The 21205-nt window shown below is 31.1% G+C and overlaps 1 protein-coding gene across 1 annotated transcript in view; it reads right to left on the bottom strand.

Moving 5' to 3' along the window:
* The window catches only part of LOC145321961 (uncharacterized), a 51403-nt gene that overhangs the window by 13840 nt on the left and 16358 nt on the right, over positions 1-21205 (bottom strand). The window contains exons 3-14 of the mRNA XM_080163674.1: positions 20805-20874; positions 20495-20558; positions 11781-11859; positions 9543-9595; positions 8216-8469; positions 7692-7835; positions 6727-7154; positions 6254-6494; positions 5673-6035; positions 5373-5465; positions 4760-4821; positions 2528-2612 (exon numbers count right to left, since the gene is read on the bottom strand). Of these exons, the coding sequence (XP_080019800.1) occupies positions 2528-2612; positions 4760-4821; positions 5373-5465; positions 5673-6035; positions 6254-6494; positions 6727-7154; positions 7692-7835; positions 8216-8469; positions 9543-9595; positions 11781-11859; positions 20495-20558; positions 20805-20874 (1936 nt within the window). The remainder of the gene's footprint in view (positions 1-2527; positions 2613-4759; positions 4822-5372; positions 5466-5672; positions 6036-6253; positions 6495-6726; positions 7155-7691; positions 7836-8215; positions 8470-9542; positions 9596-11780; positions 11860-20494; positions 20559-20804; positions 20875-21205) is intronic.

The following is a 21205-nucleotide window of genomic DNA, read 5'->3' as shown; positions in this document are numbered from 1 at the left end:
TTCTCCTTTGCAGGGACATAGGTCATAGGTCATGGGAAGATTTATATCTATTTTAGGATAGGGTACCTGCACCCTCACGCGCTTAGAAAAAAAACCACCAACATTTTTTAAATTTTTTTCTTTTAAAACTAAATTGTCCTTTTAAGTATATCTGTCAGACAGACAGACAATAAATATATGGAGCAGATCTGTATAAATATAAGGTATCTTGACTAAAACTTACAGCTGGCTATCTAAAAAAGCAGTCGTGAAAATAACATTTCTCCAACAATAAGGTTTTTTAAGCATGACCGACAGTCAGACAGACAAAATAATGTATAGAGTAGATGCAGGGGGGGGGGAAGGGGTGATTACTTGAGGGCACCCTCAAATTTTGGAAGTCGTTAAGTAGATGCACATATATCTTGGGTATAGTCCCTTTCATGACAATGCCTCTTAAGGGACGTTTCTTGGTATTTTCACAGTAGATTTTATCCTATTTCTAGCCACTGCGGGGGGGGGGGCTCTATCCATGCAGGGCCATTTTCCTAACCCTGCAGGGCAATCACCTAACCTAACCTAAAATAATCCATCAAAAGCTACTGTAAAAAAAATACATTAAAACACCCCTTAAAAGACATTTTCACTAAAAATTTCAGTTGTCTTTCTTCAATAGCAGCCAAAAAAACACACAAAGCATGTTTTAAATGGACGTACTGACTTTCTGTTAACAATGATAGAGTTGCTTTATAAATTATACCTAACTGTCATAGGAATCATGAAGAGTTTGAAATTGATAGGATAATTCTAACATGTCTTGTTTAATAATCTAAAATCAATTAATAATTTTATCTAATTTCAATTTATCTATGAAATAAATGTAAAGCTGTACAGGTTAAGGCTACTATCTGACTCAATACATTTCTTTTTCTCCTCTTTTTAGCAACCGAATGAAAGTAATTCTTTTCAATTCCAGATAATTATAAGAATTGGTAACATTTGCTTAGATATTTATTTTATAAAAACATAGCAAAAAAAAATAATAACCGTATTATAATACAGGTATTAAATATTATATACAAACAATAAAATTGAATATGAATAAAAATTAAGGATAGATCAATCAAATAATAATTATGTACAGTGTCAAAGGACTAAACAATCTTGTGAAAGGTAATATAACTTATGCATTTTAAAAAGATATTTGTTAAATAGACTGATTATTTAAAGACATATTTGTTAAATATGTTGCTCTAGTGGATATCATTACCCTTGTTAGAATGTACCATTCATAAAGAAGGTTATTTTTTAATGGCAAAACTGTTTAAGCTAGCTTTTTTAACAATTACGTTCAAATTCCGTTAATTTTATAGATATAAATAATCTAATAATTGATTGTTTTGTTTTTATTTGTAATTGTCTTTTTTATATATACATTATTATGCTTAATTAAAAATTTCTGATAAACATCTCATTATATTTAAAGAAAAATTAGCTGTCTCTAAATTTAATATAGAAATAAAATTATTATGGAAAATCAATTGATTTTTCATGGTAACAGGTATAAGTTATAAAATACAGATGAATTTATAGATGTAATCTTGAAAAGATAGCTTTAATTTAAAATGATAAATATGCGTTATTTTTACCAAAAACTAGACAAAACCCTTTTTTGTTGTTGTTGATAGCAATATCTTATTTCTTTACTCTCGTTTATATATAGTTTTAACCTAATATCTTTTGATTTAATTGTTATTGTTTTGAAATTTTGACTAAAAAGCTGGCTTAAAAAATAGCTCATATGTGATAAAATATATAGCATTTTGCGCTAACTTATTAGGGGTTTATACAATAAGTATAATTATAAAAGCAAATATTTGAAAATTATTTAAAATCATTCAATGTTTAATGTAAGATTAAGCCAATTATTAATCACGAAATTACATATAGGTTTTTTATTATTTTGCTAAATAATCTATAAAATATTTACACATTGTAAGTCAACTCTTGAGTTATGTAAGAAGTACAATATTAGCTGATAGATCTTATTTCAATTTTGAAAGATAATTTCATAAAAAAAAATAAAAAAAAGTTGATTTTGTTTTTTAAAAGTGAGCAAAAATAATGTAGAATTTTTAGAAATATTTTTAATATTTTTTAAAAGCACAAAAAATCTTGATTTCAGGCCTTTATTAACAATTCTTAAAAATCCTAGTAGTATCGACACATCCTATTTTTTTTACGTCACTAAGATAATTTCTAAGACACTAATACCGGGTTCGATTTAAACCCTTTTTATGCCTTTTAATTGAGCATTACAGACATACAGACTATACAAAAAAAAAGTTTTACAGAAGCTTTAGGAACATCATATCATATTAATGGTTTTAGGCTATTTTATGCCCCTTCATATCCCTAGATGCTAAAGTGAAGCAGCTAGTCGTATACAAAGCAATTTATGTTTTTTTTGTTTACAGTCAATATAACAAACATGGACAGACATACTGACATTTCTAGTTGTAGGATAGCAATGCACCTATAAAAATACCTCAAGAATTTCTTTGTAGACTTTTTTGGCTTCCTCTTCATCATGTGAGGGAGGGAACATTCCAAAACTTGTCTCTTTACATTCCCTAGAAAAAAATTGAATTATTTTTTATTTGATAATTGTAATATTTTTCTTTTGTTGGAACTATTCTGGCTGTCAATATTTTTATATAACAGGATTTCTATCTGTTGTGTGTCTGTTCAATGTAGTTTAGAATTTCACTGACTACTAAACAGGTATGGTTCTCCTTTGCATTAAAGCTTCATGTAGGTCTAGAAAGGTTTATAACTATTTCGTGTGGGGAGGACTTACTTCCACCACCACCCCAAGAAATATCACATATGTAAAAAAAATCCCACATCCATAAAATAATATTTTTTTATTTTTATTTTTGAAACAAAAATTCTCTAAAAAGCCTCTAGGAATGAAGCCAATAGTACATTACAAAACTCATTATAAACAAATCTAGAATACTCTACACGTATAAAAAAAAAAGGTCAAAATCAAACTTGTTCAGAAATAATCAGGATCTTCGTTAATTAGGTACTTTCCCAAAAAAACACCTTGTTGAACACTGATAACAACCCACCTTTATTTTTTTAATAAAAAGTTCTAAATGATGAAAAGTGGGGGTAGTTTATCGTTTGCTTGTTCATTACTTTAGTTCAGGTTAGGTTAGGATATATTGGTAACTAGTCAGCCCAACATGGTTAAAGGGCATTGGAAATAAAGCCCCCGTCTGTTTAAGGCCATTTGCAGGAGAACCAAAGGAAAAATTAAGGGGGGGGGGGGGTGTCAGTACTCGAAAGGCACTTTGTATGAAAGCACTGTTAATTACATGAAAAACAATTAATTGGCTTCTATTTAATATAATATCAAGGACGTTAATATTTATTGGCAACGTAGTTTCAATAAAATTTATGCTAGAATATGGTTTTTAACTTTACCCACAGTGCCTTCGAAGGTGCTTTGACTTTAGTGTCAGAACCTAAATTCGGACATAGTGCATTTCATTACCCTAGGTTAGGTAACTTCATTTCACTTTTCAATAAAATCTAAAATGCAGCGGTTTTTCAGAAAATTAAATTTGAAAATTTCAAGTTCAATTTTCACCCACTAGGAGTTACTGCATAATCATGACAAGAAAAGCAAAGATTATTTATTAAAAATTTTGAACAACTTTGCTTTTATAAAGTTCTTCATAAAACCACTCCTGAAGTGAGTTAATTAATGGCCATTTTTATCAATTGCTTTGCTAAGGTCACGGAAATTCAGCCTTAAATAAATCATGTATAGAGAGGTTTTATGACTGACTTTATAAAAGCAAAGTTATTCAAAATTTTAAATAAATAATCTTTGCTTTTCTTGTCATGATTATGCGGTAACTCCTAGTGGGTGAAAATTGAACTTGAAATTTTTAAATCTAGTTTTCTCAAAAACCGCTGCATTTTAGATTTTATTGAAAAGTGAAATGAAGTTACCTAACCTAGAGTAATGAAATGCACTATGTCCCAATTTAGGTTCTGACACTGTGTACCAGTATTAGCAATTTAAAATCACCCCTTCTAAAAATATTGCTATTCTATGCTTTAAAAAAAGTTTGTTTCATAAATATTAGTGTCATCTCTCTCCTTGGAGAGAAGTCGACCTTATCAACCTTACCTGACCTAAAAGAAGCTAAACTGCAAAGGAAAACCATATCGGTGCAGCGGTAAGGAAGGTCTTAAGCTACAGATAAACACAGACTACTAAAGAAATCTACCGACAAAGTTACATATTAAGTAGCTCAACTCTAAAATATCTCATTATTAATTAACATTTGTTTTCTTTAAAAAGTTTTTCCTAATATACATATTAAAGTTATTTGGCTTCTAGAAGTTTATTTATAAATACTTTTATAGTGTGTGCAAAGTTAAAAAGTGTGCACATACCCCTTGATTTTGGGCTTTGCGCGCGCGCCCTTGCTAAAACCCTTAACACACATCTTGTTTTGTGGGTGGTGGGTAGTTTTTCATATGTTAGTGTTAAGTTGGGTATTAGGTAGTTTCACAGAAAAAATTATCCCCCAATTTAATTTCAATTCATTTAATAGATATCGAAATGGGGACTATGTACCATAGGCACTATAAGGGAAAACACCAATCACAAAGAAGCTGCATTGTTTTTTACAATAACAAGCTTTAAACCCTACATATTAAAATAGCAGCGTAGCATTTTCATAAAAATACTTACATCTGTTGGACTTGTCTTTCTTTCTCCCTCTGTCTGTCCAATTCAGATGCTCTTTTGATTTCCTAAATTTTAATATTAACTAAATTTAATCAATCATCTTCAATAATTTCAAAATTTTACCTACAGAATATTCTACATATATATTCTTATGATCTGTATATGGATCGATGCGTCATAGATATTCTATGTTGTGCTTTTTAGACTTAACAAAAGCATTTGATATATTACTAACAGGTGTTTTGGAATGAAATATTTTTTTAAATTTTGATGTAAATTAATGTTAAAAATATAAGATTTAGTTAATCAAATAAAAAACAATTTCTATTGTAGTCTCAATTGATTAAACATAAATCATCTTGAAAAGAAATTTTTTAAAATTTGCATGTCATCATTTTTGCAAAATGTATAAAAAATTGCCTCAAAATGCAATAAAGGTATTCTTTTCAGATTTATTGATTTAGAGAAGAAGTCAGCAAAGTTATTCAGCATTTTTATAAAACTCCTTATTCATTTTTTAATCATTTAATCCATTGGATAAAAAGGGATTTAAACACTAAAAATGACTAACATACTAACAGATATTTGTTAAGTAGCGTAGCTACTACATACTCACCTCAATAACTTCCGTAATAGAAGGTCTATTCTTCAAAGCTTCTTTCAAAGTTTTGGTAGGGATTTTATCATCCAAACAACCAGCTCTTGAAACCTAAACAGAGATAATTCTGACAATCAATACTACAGGCGAGCACATGAAGGGCTAAACCGTGTGTCCCCTTCCCCCATTTCACCTCCTTCTTAAATATCACATGACCCGACCCCCCACCAAAAAAGGGAAATTTAAGTATGTAACTTTTTTTTCAAAATAGCCATAAGATAAAATATAGTTGTATAGTTTTTTTTTGACCAAACCTACCTTACACCTTGCGGCGTTATTCCAGACATTTTTCAGGGCACCAGCAGCCACCAGTGTGTCCATATTTCCATGCACATTTGCCCTTGTTTGACCTTGTCCTTGTGTTTGTTGAGTTATCTCACCATGTGCAACATCTTCCTTGTTTTCTTTATTTACTTTGTCAAATAGAGAATTACAGGAGGCGGATATATTGTTGTTGTTGTTTACAAATGGTGGCAGTACAAGATTTCGTTTGTCAGCTGTCGACATGAACTTGAAAACCGGTTTGATCAGCTGATCAGCTGATTGGTGTTGATTTGGCGGGAGACTTAGATGAAGATTACCCATGGATCTTCTTAAGTCTTCGTCACTTCTTGTCTCAATCTAAAACATTGATGGTTGTGACCAATAAAAAGGAAAAGGGGAGAAAATAAGAAAGGAGATGGACAGGGAAAAAGAGAAAGAAATTTAGGAAGGTAAAACATAAGTAAACTATTAATGAAACCAAATATTATGTGACTCAAGTGGTGTGCGGTAGGAAGGTGTAGGGGCTTTCAACTATTTTCACCCCCAAATTGAAATTGAATTTCTTAATATCTTACCGGATCCGAATCATAATCAGGTTCAGGAATATCAGGTTCCAGTTTCTTCAATTTAGACTTTCCATCCAGTTTTTCACCTTCGCCATGGTTAGTCACGTTCTTGTTTTCGGCTGCTACTGTTATGGATTCCTTTTTATCATCCTGCTCGTTGTTGTTGGTAGTAGCTTCAACAGCCACTTTGATTTTGATAGGTTCATCTTTGGTTGAAGGTTTTCTTAGGTCTTGAGCGGATGGGTACATTCTAAAATAACAAGAATGACAAAATTAATAAGACATCAGCCCAAGAAATCAGACAATAGAAGACAACCATTAACAAATATAGTGCGAGGGCTACCTTAATATTAAAGAAATATAAGTTTTCACAAAAATTTAGTTTATTAGGTTTTCATTTGTTCTAAAAATGCTAATAATTGTTTTACTGACGTACCGATAAACCTTTATTATAGAGTAGCTGCGCTTCAAATAAAAATTACCTATTATTGTCGACTAAATCTTCACTGTAATATAACTCCGTCATAGAATTATACTTCTTACTTAGCGCCATTTTATCTCCCTTGTGCATGGACTCCACCCTTGCCAGCAGGGAGCTGGGCTGCTGGCTGCTGATCCTGTTGGCGGCCAACCTGCCAGCCCCCGACCTACCAGGTACTCCCCTGGCAAATGAGTATTTCCTGGCGGCCGCGTTGTTCTTGGTGTATTGACTAGGTTTTCTTTGTACGGGGTACTGCAGGGTTCCACTTTGTGCGGGGTACTGCAGGGTTCCACTCTGTACAGGGTACTGCAGGGTTCCACTTTGTGCGGGGTACTGCAGGGTTCCACTTTGTGCGGGGTACTGCAGGGTTCCACTTTGTGCGGGGTACTGCAGGGTTCCACAGTTGTGACACTCAGATAATTCTCTTTCCTAGACAGAAAGATAGATTAATATTTGTATATTTAGCTTTAAGAAATTTATTGGCGGTTTCCCTTTAATCTCATGTATTCCACAAAGGAACTTTAATAAAGGACTTACCTTAGATTCGATTAGGTTATATGTTAACATTGATAACATTACAGGGTTAGAGACCCCCGCAGGGGCTAGAAATATGTGTCTTTAAAGATATACATATATCTAAATATCTATTCTAACTCTAAATCTTTTAAATTGACCATCAGTACATATATCTATCTATCTTCATGTAAATCTACCAATATATCTGTCCCCACTTTTGGTGGAAATTCATGTCGATTTTGAGAAAATTTTAAATCTATTTATCTGCTGATCTAAATATCTATGTGTTATTCCTATCTATTTATCTTTTAATCTATCTATATGTCTTGCTAGGCTATCTATCTATCTATCTGGTTCACCTTTGGTGGAAATTCATGTAGGTAAAGAGAATCTTCCCATCTACTTATCTGTCTTGCTATCTCTCATTTTATGTCTATCTATCTTGCTAACCTTTGGTGGAAATTCATGTAGATTTTGGGAAGATTTGGAGAAGGCAGTAAAAACTTTGTTGAAATCTTCTTGAGAACTTTTGGAAGCACCCGGAGAGGACTGCGGACTTTTTGACACAAAGCCTGAGCTACTCGAGTCTTCGTTCTAGAAAAAAGATAAATCTGTTTTTAAAAGTACCATGATGTCTTTCTGTGTGTGTGTTATTGCTAAATGGTAAAACTTCATTACAGTAAAGCTTCTTAAAGGTCAAGGAAGGTTTATTACTATTTTGGATAATTCCGTGTTATAGAGCTTATTATTCGCCAGGGAAAATAACAAGAAATTAATTATCTATAAAACAGCTGAAAAAATTATTTAATGTAAAGTAAAAAATCAGTTGGATAAATTGAATAATTAAATAGATGCTTTTTGAGCAGGGGAATATTCACAAAAAGGTTCAGATGATTGTCTTTTTTGACAATTTTCTCCAATAGATTTAAAATGAAGTAAGTGTGCTTAATCAGGATTAATGGTACTTAACTTACCTTTTCATCTAGAAAAGTAGTTTTTCTTTTAATTTTTGAGTCACTTTTTCTTAATCCAGTTTTATTATTATTATTACTAATCGTCGCAGGTTCTTTGGTTCTTTTCTGTAGGTCAATAATCTCAACTTGTGGGGGATAATTCTGTTTGGGTTGGTGTCCCTGGGCATGTGGGTGGGGATGGTGATGAGGGTGGGCATGTTGATGGACTAGTTGGGGTTGGTAACCATGTTCATGGCCAGCGGGGTGTGGTACACCTAGATAGATAGATAGATAGATAGATAGATAGATAGATAGATAGATAGATAGATAGATAGATAGATAGATAGATAGATAGATAGATAGATAGATAGATAGATAGATAGATAGATAGATAGATAGATAGATAGATAGATAGATAGATAGATAGATAGATAGATAGATAGATAGATAGATAGATAGATAGATAGATAGATAGATAGATAGATAGATAGATAGATAGATAGATAGATAGATAGATAGATAGATAGATAGATAGATAGATAGATAGATAGATAGATAGATAGATAGATAGATAGATAGATAGATAGATAGATAGATAGATAGATAGATAGATAGATAGATAGATAAATAGATAGATAGATAGATAGATAGATAGATATATAGATATATAGATATATAGATATAGATATAACGATTTCTAAATAATTTTAAATATACTTTATTAATGAATTTATTACTTTCTTCAAATCAAAATTAATTTAAAAATTGTATTTGATTAGAAATCTTTGTTTTTCAAGGGGCACAATATTTAAAGTGATATATGAAACTTTCACATTTTAATTCATATTTAATTATAAAGAAAAATGTTTATAAAATTTAATGTTTTAATAATTTTTGCTTCTTAACTATTTATTTTCACATTATATTCTACATGTCTTAGTCGGCCTATTCATTTTAGTTTTTTGGGGGTGTACGCTTTTAGTTGTTTAGGAGTGAAACCTTATTGAACTCCTCAGCGTTCATAAGAATATTATCAAAAAATTAGCAGTTTGTTTTCGATAATAGCTGAGAAAATCAATATATATTTATATAATTACTTTGATGTATTAACATGATAAAGTTTGTCGCCATTTAAGGTTACTAATACGGAACTCATATGGGAAAAGGTGATGGATGGGGGATATCGTTATATTGGCCAGCTTGAATAATCACTTTATTTAGAGTACATGAATATCTAGTGCAACATCCAAGTAATCACATATAATTGAAAATGTGTTTTAGAGCAGTACCGATGAACCATCCGTTTTCCATCCACGATAGATGCTTCGCTACTTCTAATAGCACTAACCTGGTTGTTTACAGTATTTTCTAGAAAACGTCATTTCTGTTCGTCGCAGAGTTCTGAAGAAAAAAAAAAAGAATATAATTATCAAAATATAACGCAGCAAAGATTACAATCTAAGAAAACAAGATTATTTTTTATGAAATTAAAGAAAGGGTGACTGTTCCTTCCTACCCAGACAAACAGACTTATACACGTATAGAATATTTTTTTACCTGGTCAGTGTCTCAAAAAATCAGCCTTGTTTGTGACGTCATAGAAATGAGGGATTATCCATCTCTTATTTAGGGGGTTTCTTACCCACTTCTCCTCTCACATCCCTCATTTTTATGACGTCACTTGGCTGATTTTTGAGACACTTTGTCCAGTTCCTTTTTTTCTGTTACTTACAGCAGGAAAATTGAAAATCCAGGGAAAAAATGGGTAAAGATACGCATTATTTCATTATTGGAGACCATTGATTTAGAGGTCCCAGGAACCATAAAAATGACGAGAAAGCACAGAAAAATTAATCATTGGATGGTAAAAAAAAAACTTCATATTCATTTTTGATAGCCTTCATTTACAGAGTTTTTTTTTTCTCTCATCACATAAAACTTTTTTACCTTTAACACATTTACTTAATTTCATACATACATTGCTGAGTTTTTAGGTAGTATATTTTTCATCTAGGATCAGGGAGGGGTTTCATGGGGATATTTACATTAATCTACATCCCTTTTTTTCTTTCAAAAAGGGATACGCTTTTATAAACAAAGATTTATTACCCAAAAGTTTTGGAAAAGATTAGTCTATTCACTAGTGTCTTATCCCTGAAAGACATATATTTGTAAGATATTTTATTATTTATGTTGTATAATGACTTACTTTAGTGGGCAGATCAGGGAAATCATGGATAGGGCAATTTAAAAATAGTTTTTTTTATCGCATCGTATTAAAGACAGGTTTCCGCGAATATTAATATAAAAATTACAAGATTTAAACCAGTTTTGTTAGATCCAAGGGACCGAAGGCTCGGTCTAACAAAACTGGTATTAATATTTTGATATTCTGTTATTTTTATGGATTCCTTTATCCTTTGAAATGATAAACATTTATGATGTAAATAATAAATAAGAAAATAATGTATCAAGCAAATCATTATTTTCCTTAAAAAAAAAACAAGACAAATCCCTTATTTTACGTAAAAAAAACCAACCCAACCATATTCAACATTTAACAAACTATTTTAATTACCTTTACAGAAAGGTTAGAAAAAATAATCTTTACTTTAAAGACGAGAAATATTCTTTTTATTTGAAATAATATCTTTTTACTTCAGAAACAAATTATCTTTGAAATGGATGGTATTCCAAAATTGATAAAGCCAAAGAAGTATTTGAAAAAAAATGTGTCAGAAGGAAACCTAATTACTGTATAAAACGACGTTGTTTTTATTTAGAAACCCGAAAAAGGGGGACGAACATACAGAACTCTTAGGAGACAATTGTTTTAGAGATTCTTAGGGCCATAGAAATGGCGAGAAAGTTTTTTTTATTTTAATGCGTGGAAAAGGTAAAAACTTTATTTCGAGAAGAAATATATAAATTAATCTTTCTTCCATTGTCTCATCCCAGTTATTCTGTTTGTTATTTACTAGCCCAATAATAATGATTATATCATGAATGATAACTGAATAATTTATACCATATCAAAGAGAAAAGTAAATGGGAATAAGTGTACTAATCACACTATGATATAAAACTAAGAAGTTAATGTTGAAATGTTTACATTTTTTCCTGAAATTATAAATTGTCTACTCTAACAAAAGTTGAAAAATGAAAATTAAATTCAAGTGATTTTTGCAAATGTTTTGGAAGATTTCTTAAGTTTGTAATATTTTTTAAATGAGAAATTTTTTTATCTTCCAATGGTCATGCAATTAAAAAGGTTTGTTGTCTGAAATGCTGATTATACACTAGTATACAGTTACCCTGGCTATTACAGATTTTTATAAAGCTTTTGTTAAAATTCTAGTTAAGGAACAAGAAACCAAAAGGTTGGTTGCCTGTAAAGCTGATGAAAATATATATGTATATAGTCTAATAGGATCGAGCTCAACAATGATTCTTACAGACAAAGGTCGTACAAGCAAAGTGGTTATGGTCTTATAACAAATCTGTCTAAATTAGGCTCAGCAATAAATGTTCGAGACAAATGTCGCGATATTAGAGGGTTGGTTGTCTGTAATGCTGATATATTCACCTGTGGCTCCTATGGGCATAAGGGTAGTCTGTTTGGATGAGGCTTAACAGCAAATCTTCACCAAGGCTTGTAAATTCATCTGAAAAGAACGAAAAATAAGTTATTGAAGTTGTCTGAAGGTTCTTCTTGTATTGCTTCGAAGCCATTTTATATCTGCTGGATAAGAACCGATTTGAGCCATACTGAAAATGCATGTTTTCTATCTTATTCTAGACAAATTTCTACAAATAATAAAATGAAAATCATAAAATTCATAGCAGTTGTTGGCCTGTGCCTTCGGTCTCTTAGAAACCAACAAAATCTGGCATTAAACCTTAATTTTTTATTTCATTATCAACGGTAAGCTGTCTATATGTACAATGCGATAAATAAGTATTATACATCGATTTCAACAAATTTAATTTTTAAATTATCAGAACCCTGGGAAGGTTAGGACATTGTGCTGTTTATTCTATTATGCTGGTCCCCAAAGTTTTATAATAAAGTTTTCTTATTTGTTAGCTTGTTAACTTTGGAAACTTTCATTGAATTTTGATTGGTTTGCACATTTGGTTGAGTTTTGTTTACAACCGTTTCAACCACTTTTTGTAATTAACAGAGGGGTAATTTTGTAACATCATTGATCGGAAGTGAACTGGAATATTACAACAGCGAATTCTAATTGACAATTTGCTATTTTTTGCGATTGTGAAATAATATGCGGAAGTGAATTCACACTTGCTTAAACAAATGAATAGACTAATTATTATATTTAAAACAATTGTTTGTTGTTAATTATTTCATACAAAACACTTCCTAATTGAAAATTATTAGGGATATAAGGTGATAAGACAAATAACGTTAAATTTATATACATCCTTAGTGATGATAAACAAAATAACTCCTATAGTAGACTAAAATAAATGGTTGAAATATTTAGACACTTCTAGTTTGAAATCAATAAATTAAAATTCAATAAAAAGTACCTAAATTTTACAATTTAAAAGAGAGGGAAGGTTTAACTGTATACAAAACTTTGGGTACCAGTATATTTACACAGGGATATAAAGGGATAAGACAATGGCCAATAACTTGATATACATACATCGCCGTTGATGATACACTAAATTATCACTTACCGAAAGTTTTAATTTAAAAATGATGGAAGATCGTTATAAAACTTTGGGTACCAGTATATTTACAACTTAATATAATAGTGAGGGAATTTAATACTTTTTTAGTTGTTACGCACTAATAACTAAGTCATAAAACAAGTTAAAACAATGCCGGGGAAGACATTTTAAATGCTTGCATTTTCTCATGTAAAGAAGGTGTATCAACTATTTTTTTTATAGCTAGCCGGTTCTTTTAGTAAGTAGTAGATGTAAAATTTTTCATAGAATTCAGATATGCAATCGGTTTTTTTGTAGATCTCTTATTTTTTAAGTAATTTAAGTTTAAAAAAAAAAAAATTAAGTCGATTTTAAGGTACTAAAATGCAACAAAAAAAGAAAGAAAATGGTCATTATGAACAAAAATAGTAAGATCTTTAATTTGACACCTTACTTTTTCAATTCTGTCAGGTAATTATTGAAAAATCGATTTTTTTAAACCCACGAGAATAAAAACTTTGAACTTAATTTTATTATTTCACAAATAAAAAAATATGGGTTCATATATACCATTAGAATCAGAAAAATATTACGAATCCATTGTAAGCAAAATTGAAAAAAAAAGTTTACAATATAGTATATAAACTACAATAAAAGGAATTATATGAAAATATCATATTATGTTGTACAGGCAACGTCTTAATTCTTCAATTGAGTATAAAAATGGGAAGGGGGTAAAGAGGGGGTAAAGAGGGGGTAAAAAAGGGAAAACAATAGTGTTGTCTGAACAAAAAAAATAATTGGCCATTTCTGTAATTTTTTAATTTTTTAATTTTTTTCAATTTTGCTTACAATGGATTCGTAATATTTTTCTGATTCTAATGGTATATATGAACCCATGTTTTTTATGTCTGTTTGAGAAAATATTTAGGTCTAAAGTTTTTATTATACCGAGGTTAAAAAAATAGATTTTTTCAATAATTACTCAACAGAATTTTAAAAGTAAGGTGTCAAATTAAAGATCTTACTATTTTTGTTCTTACTGACCATTTTCTTCTTTTATTTTGTTGCGTTTTAGTACCTTAAAACCGACTTAATTATTTTTTTAAAAAACTTAAATTACTTAAAAAATAAGAGGTCTACAAAAAAACCGATTGCATATTTGAATTCTATGAAAAATTTTACATCTACTACTTACTAAAAGAACCGGCTAGCTATAAAAAAAAAAGTTGATACAACTTCTTTAAAACATTTTTACATAGTAAATTTGTTGTACCTAAATGTAAATAACGTAGCTACTCTATACCCATTGGCTGGCTTATTTTTTACAAGAGGCAACTAAGGGGACTTTGGGGAGAGGGGGGGGGCTGGGGGTAAATCTACTCTCTACTTTTCTTTTAGTTTTTCTATGATATTTTTTAGAGGGTGACTATAGTTAATAGTTATAGACCTTTCTGGACATATTTATAAGCTTCACTGTAAAAGAGAACCAATCAATTCAGCGGTTAGCTATAGACTAATTTGAAGCTATCTTATAATAGGTTTTAATCTTTTTAGCCATTTCAGTGATATTACTGGACGGTATGAGATCAAACAATAAATTTAGCATGTAGGATAAAGTACAAAGTACATTTTACATATCCACTTAAGATTATGGTAGCGGTCGAAGCTACCCTTAAAAAAATTTTAATCATCAATTTGATTTTACTACAAGAAAAACCTATTATTATGCGAAGCCATTCCTAACGTAAAATCTGTTTAAATAATATTTGACTGTTGAAAGTTTATTTTTCCCTTCTTGGAATTGCAATTACAAATGTATAATTGTTATGGTATGTGGGTTATGACCATTGTTGTCCTTGTTGTTTTAAATTTACTATCCTAAATGTTGTATCTGAGTTGTTTGTGAATGCTAGATATTGCTACACTACTCTTAGTTTTGTTAGCTTGTTATTGCTGTCCTACTTATGGACATAAGTGTCCTTTTTTATTATTGCTATCCTAAAATATGTGTCTTAACTTCCGCACGTTTTTACATCATTAAATCACGACGGTTACCCTCAAATTGTCTCTTGAGCACAGAAAAACCCATTGAAATTAGGGGGGGAGGGGGGCTAGTATTTCATGTGATAGTGTTTTCTCTTAGATTAGGTTAGGTACGGTATAGCCCCGCAGGGGTTAGTTATGAGAGAGAAAAAAACAGTCATTTTTATTTTTGACATTCACACACACAAAGAGAAAAAACCCAAAACGCTATGTATTTATCAATGTATATCAAACCGTGTAAAATTACAACAACACGATGTGAGAAAATATGCGGCAACGAATTGACACCATATCTAAAACCTTATGTTCTGTATATGTGGTTTTTGGCAGAATTACTTGTTCCAAATGTATTGCGCCAATTTATTATAATATTGTATCAATTTACTAGGGATTAAGAATACTGCTTTTTTGTTATATTTCTAAAGGCTATATTAGAAACTAGCGGATACGCCCCCTAGAGGCCTCTAGGGGCACTTGAGGAGGGGAGAGTCGAATTTGATAACCCAATTTCTTATTTTAGATTTTAAAAGAAAAATTAAGAAATAAATTTTTGGGGGGGCCAAAAAAAAATTCGGGGGGGGGATGCGTGCCCCCTCCCCCTTATTTTTAATTTTAGTTAAAAAAATTTAAAACAAAAAAATTGGGGGGGGGGGATTTTTCATTTTTTGAGGGGGTTGGGGGTGTCCCACCCCTCACGAAAATAGTTATAAACCTTTCTGGGACCTATGAGAAGCTACCCTGTTAAGGAGAACCCGATCGGTTCAGCGGTTAGCGAGATCCTTCGGTACAAACAAACATACAAATACACAGACACACATCCTGTTACTTTAGTATAAGGATGTTAAAACTGACCTAACGATCTTAAACTTGACATGAAGATTCTTGTAACAATTAGGTAAAATTTAGAAAAAGTAGCAACTGTATAATCACTGCTAAAAAGTTCATTTCAAAAAGCTGATTTTTAACCTTTTTTATAGAATGTAATCATCCTATTTATTTGATTTGAGATATAGATTCCTAGGATGATAAGGTACAATGTTAAAGGAATCATTTTTTTGTAATCAAATATAGTTTGAATAGATTTACACAGAATTTTTGTTCAGCTTCTAAAAAAGGGTCTATATTAATTAAGTTGTTACTATATATTTGTTAATGTTCGTTTGTCTGACAGTCTGCTTTTATGTTTGTTGTCACCATGCTTATATTAAGACTTATGATAGTTATTGCCAATGAGTTAAATTTCTGCAAAAACTATTTTATTTTTAATTGCTTATTTTTCTACTCCTAAATCTCTGAAAATTAGCTTTATAGGCTAGGTGTTGTAATTTGATATTTGAAACAGGGAAGGGGGAAAGGACATTTGCAGGAGAACAAGGTTATATCAATGGAAGAAAATTCAATCTCAGCCAAAAATCACACAATTCTCTACTTATGTAGATTAAAAGTTATTATTGAGTAAGCTTAAGTTTTACATACCGACAAACAGACGGACTTAATTAAGACAATTATATAGTAGCTTCGCTACTAAAAACATAATTTTGGCAATATTTTTTTGCCAATACACATGTACATTACAACATAATAGTTGTTTTCCCTGTCAAAAAATTGTGTCGTTATTGTATCAACATAGTCATAGTTTCACATTATACTGTCGATATATCAATATTATGTCAGCAATGACCACTTTTTATAATAACTTTATAGTTGACATTAACTTAAAATTGCATATCGATAGAATGTCAACGATCTTAACAGGGTCAGTATTGTTTCTTTTGTGGTTTTCAACATTTATACTCTTTTTTATCAAGGTGTATTTAGTATAAAGTTAAGAAATAAGTTGTGTGGCTGAGGAAGGGGGGGTAGCAACCCCCTCCATTCTAGAAAAGGGTATTTTGGTATTTCAAATAGAAGAAAAACTAATCATGATAAAACAAAATGTATTTTTTGTATATTCATTCACAAATTATATTTAAGGAAATTTGTATATTGGGTAAAATGGTTTCTTGAGATGAAATATCTCTTTGAAGTTTAATTTCTTTGAAATAATAATTTTGAAATTTGAATTAAATTTGAAACTTTAGTTAAATAAATCTTGATTAAATATCACAAAAAAGCTACTGCTATTGTTTTAAAATAAGAAAATTCATTCATATAGATTTTTAGTAGCAAAGCAATTATACATTTTGTCTGTGTCCGTCTGTCTGTGAGTTTGGTCCTTAGGTAGGCCTTAATTATATTCAACTGCCTTTGGAGTTACCCAGGGGTCTAAAGGGATAAGATAATGGTCGACAAATGGTGATAAACAAAATAACCCCTAATTAAAGGTTTAGACAATGGTATTATGAACCAAACATTTAAAGTTCCCAAAGTTTTTGAGAGAGCATGTTTACAATATTTTGGGAACCAATATAACTTACTATTGTCAACTAACTGCCAGCATTTACCTCTGAACAGAAAAGCATTAAGGGAGGTGATATTGGACTGTAAATTATAATGGTACTCAAATTTTCCTAAATCAATCTTGCTGTCTTAAAATTTTGGGTACTTATATTAAAGCTTAGTTGATTGGTTAAACTTTTCAACCAATAATGATGATCTACAAAAGAGGATTTTTTTACTCATCATTTCTCCAGTTCCCTGTTATGAAATACCAAAGAAAGTAAGGTGCGCCTTCACTTCCGCACTTCTGTTTTTCCAATTAGAAATAAGACACAATTGAAGTGTTTTTGACCAAAAAGGGCCATTGATGTGTAGAATATGTATGTACAACTTTTATGATTTAATATCTTATCTTTAAAAGGAAAAAAATATTGTTTTAGTTTTCTTTGTCCTCTCCCTCCAGGGGCATTTAAAAAATACAAAAATCATTCTGCTACTGAAAGAATGAAACGTATACACTATTAAACTCTAATAGTTTTGACTCTAAAGACTCTCTTGTAGCATGTATTTTAAAAGTAGTATACAACATTTCTGCTGGAATGGGTGAGTCGCTGGGGGAAGCAGATACTTAAAGAGATGCTATGCAGTTCTGATGATTTGACAATGTGAAACATGTGCGGAAGCGAATGCACACCAAATAAAAAGTAATGAATGTAGAATATACGTGGATGTTATGACAGGAGAAAAATTGTCGTTAATTTAGGTTGCTAACATGGAACTTCCCTATAGGTTAGTAAGTTCATCCAGTAGGAGGGAAGGGGATGGAAGGGGAGAATCGTTATTTAGCTCACTGTGAGTTTCACTTTATTAGAGAGCAAGAAAATTTGGTGTAAGATCCAAGAACAATATATCCATTCGAAATGTACATATGTTCCTAATGAAAATTGATTGCTTTCAAATGAACTCGATCATTAAGTTAATGTAAAAATATAATAACTTACAAAATTATTGTCTCAATTCTTTCAATTACTCATAGAATAGAAATTTTTATAAATCTATTCGGAGCTTTCCCTTAGAGTGTGGAGCTAGCACAAAACGCAGGGCTGGGGTTTCCTAAGCCTTACACCTGTGGGAGCTACTAAGTACCCAATATAACCTAACCTAACCTTATCTAAAGTAACAAAGAACAGTTGTGTCTAAACTTTGCAACCAATTATTTAAATCAACGGATGTTATTTTTTTTCATTTTGAGATGTTAACTATTTTAACGTCCATTGTCTTATCCCTTAATATCCCTGATTTTAATACCTCTTTTTGGATAGCCTGATATCTAGTTGCCGAATGTGTACGCAGTTTCCTGAGTGTTTCCTCATCCTCGCTCAATATTTACTACTAGCTACAAATCTTCAAACTTCCCTTAAAAAAATCAAAATTTGAATGTGTAAACGATTTATACAATATACATTATAAATTTGAATTTTTTAAATTTTGATTTTTTTTTTTTAAGTTTGAAGCTCTTTTAGCTAGTAGTAAATATTGAGCTAGGATGAGGAAACACTCAGGAAACTGCGTACACATTCGGCAACTAGATATCAGGCTATCTCTTTTTGCCAATGTCATAGTTACAGAAAACTTCGTTGTGCATTCACTTCCGCATAGTATCACATCCCCCTAGTGTTTCATATTCGCATATCATCAAAATACCAATTAGATTGTAGATGCTGATGAATAATGTGCAGTTCTGATAATTTAAACTTGTAATTGGTTTATTACTATAGATGGTAAAGCAGACACATAAATCAGTCAAAAAGGAATTTCTAGCAGACGAAGATTTATGTTTATATTTATTCACATTTAGTCACATAAGAGACAAAATTTTTAGGCGATATATTTTCCAATAGAAAGCTTATTATACCAATGTGATTTAAAAATACCTTTCATATAAAATGTGTAAACTTTCTAACCAATAATATGATCGGATTGTTCCAACACTGTGCTTCTTATTGGCAGAAGTGTACGCACATCACTACAGATATGTTACCACCATAATTTATTGTTTTCTGATATAATTTATTTTTGGTTAAATCTGTTCCACCACATATGCACTATCCAGGGATAAGACAATGGACGATAAAATGACATACATCTTCGATTATCATAAACAAAATTACTTCTTCTGTAATTTAAAATAGATTCAGCGCTTAAATTTTGGAACTAACCAATCAAATTTCAACGAAAGTAGTATTTATTTTATAAAAAATTTTGGGTACCAGTATAATTTGAAGTCCAATATCCCCTCCATACTTGCCTTTACCTTCATGATATTATGTAATATCACTTTCACACGTGTATCAAATTATTCAGGACTGCAAATTATTACAACAGCGCAAATTTTCTCATGATCTGTTGATTGTTGTCATAATTAATAAAACACTCCTTTTGATATTTTTGATATTGTGTTCTTATACACTAACATGTGCCAACTAGATCAGCTGAAAATGGATTTCCTATTCGAGCCCTAGTTTCCTAAAGTGTACAGCAGATAACCCAATTATTGCAGACCCTATTTTCAGCGACTCCGCTCAAATGGAAAAGCGATTTAATGTATAAACGATTTATACATTAATACATTCAAAAATTAAAATTTTTCTAATTTTGATTTTTTAAAAAGTTTAAAGATTTTTTAGCTAGTAGCAAATATTGAGATAGGACGCGGAAGCTACGCACACTTTCGGAAACTAAAATTCAGTTCATCGCCAACTAATATGCCTTCAGGGGAGGAACAGGTATTTTGTACACAAAAAAAAGAAGCAAAAGGCAATCATGTAGCGCAGCAATACCAAGAAAGTTTATTAAAGTTTATTAAGGTGACTTAACCTGGGACACCTGCCATACGCAAAATCAGCGAGGGTGAGGTAATAGCGAGAAGCTCTCATGAGACAGCGTGTCAAGTTATTCTTGAATGTGGAGCTTAAGCTGGCCCTAGTGGCTATACAAAAGTGTCTCGGCATACCCCAGGAGTCTTAGATACATATTCTAAGAAACTATGGCTAATCAAACAAACAAAAATAAGAAAAAAATCCTAAATTCTAGTGATTGCTTATTACAAGCTACCTTTAGTATGAGCTGAGTTAGTAACCCTACTAGATCTCCTATCCAGAGATATAGTCCATTAGTATTCAAATATTAGGTAGTTACCTTTAGTATGAGCTGAGTTAGTAACCCTACTAGATCTCCTTCTATCCAAAGAGAGAAATCCATCCTAAAAATATTGAGAGATTTGTTTAATTAAAAAAGAATGAATAATTCAACATTAATATCTTTAAATCTTATATACAATATACAATACATGTTAGTAGAGATGTGACATCAACCCCAGCCCTCTCAAAAAAAGTTATTAGTGTCTCACATAGTATCTACATTGTAATTCATATATAAAACACTTAAAAAACACACAGACATATACGTATTTTTATTACTGAAATACCAAACGACAAACCCAACTTACCGCCGGATGCTGGTGGTGGCGTGAGTGAACGCGCAGCAACGAATTTCGCCAGCCTCGGTTAGGATCCATACTGAAAATAAAACAAATTTAATTTACTCATGATTGTGTGAAGATCAAAATCTACGGTTTTCAGGAGAAACAAATTGAATTGACGTCCTATGATCAGAAAAACAGATGTATTTTTTTTTGTATCGAATCTAATTGAAACTTGTTTTGGTTCTGAAATATGACGGTTTTATTGTAGTTTAAAAGTAATTTTCTTTGGGTGGGGTGGGGTGGGGGTAATGAAATGTCTATTTCCAATCGATTTACTTACAAATGACTTATGTTCGGCTGCCGAGACATTGTTTAATCAGGACTCGGCAGCTGTTCGTCCGCCACCTGTAAGCCTCAGTGAAATC

This window comes from Acartia tonsa, chromosome 6 (assembly GCF_053477335.1).
Source record: "Acartia tonsa isolate MP-2025a chromosome 6, ASM5347733v1, whole genome shotgun sequence".
Taxonomy (NCBI): Eukaryota; Metazoa; Arthropoda; class Copepoda; order Calanoida; family Acartiidae; genus Acartia; species Acartia tonsa.
Note: the sequence above shows the minus strand (reverse complement) of the source record. Positions and strands in the feature narration are given on the sequence as shown.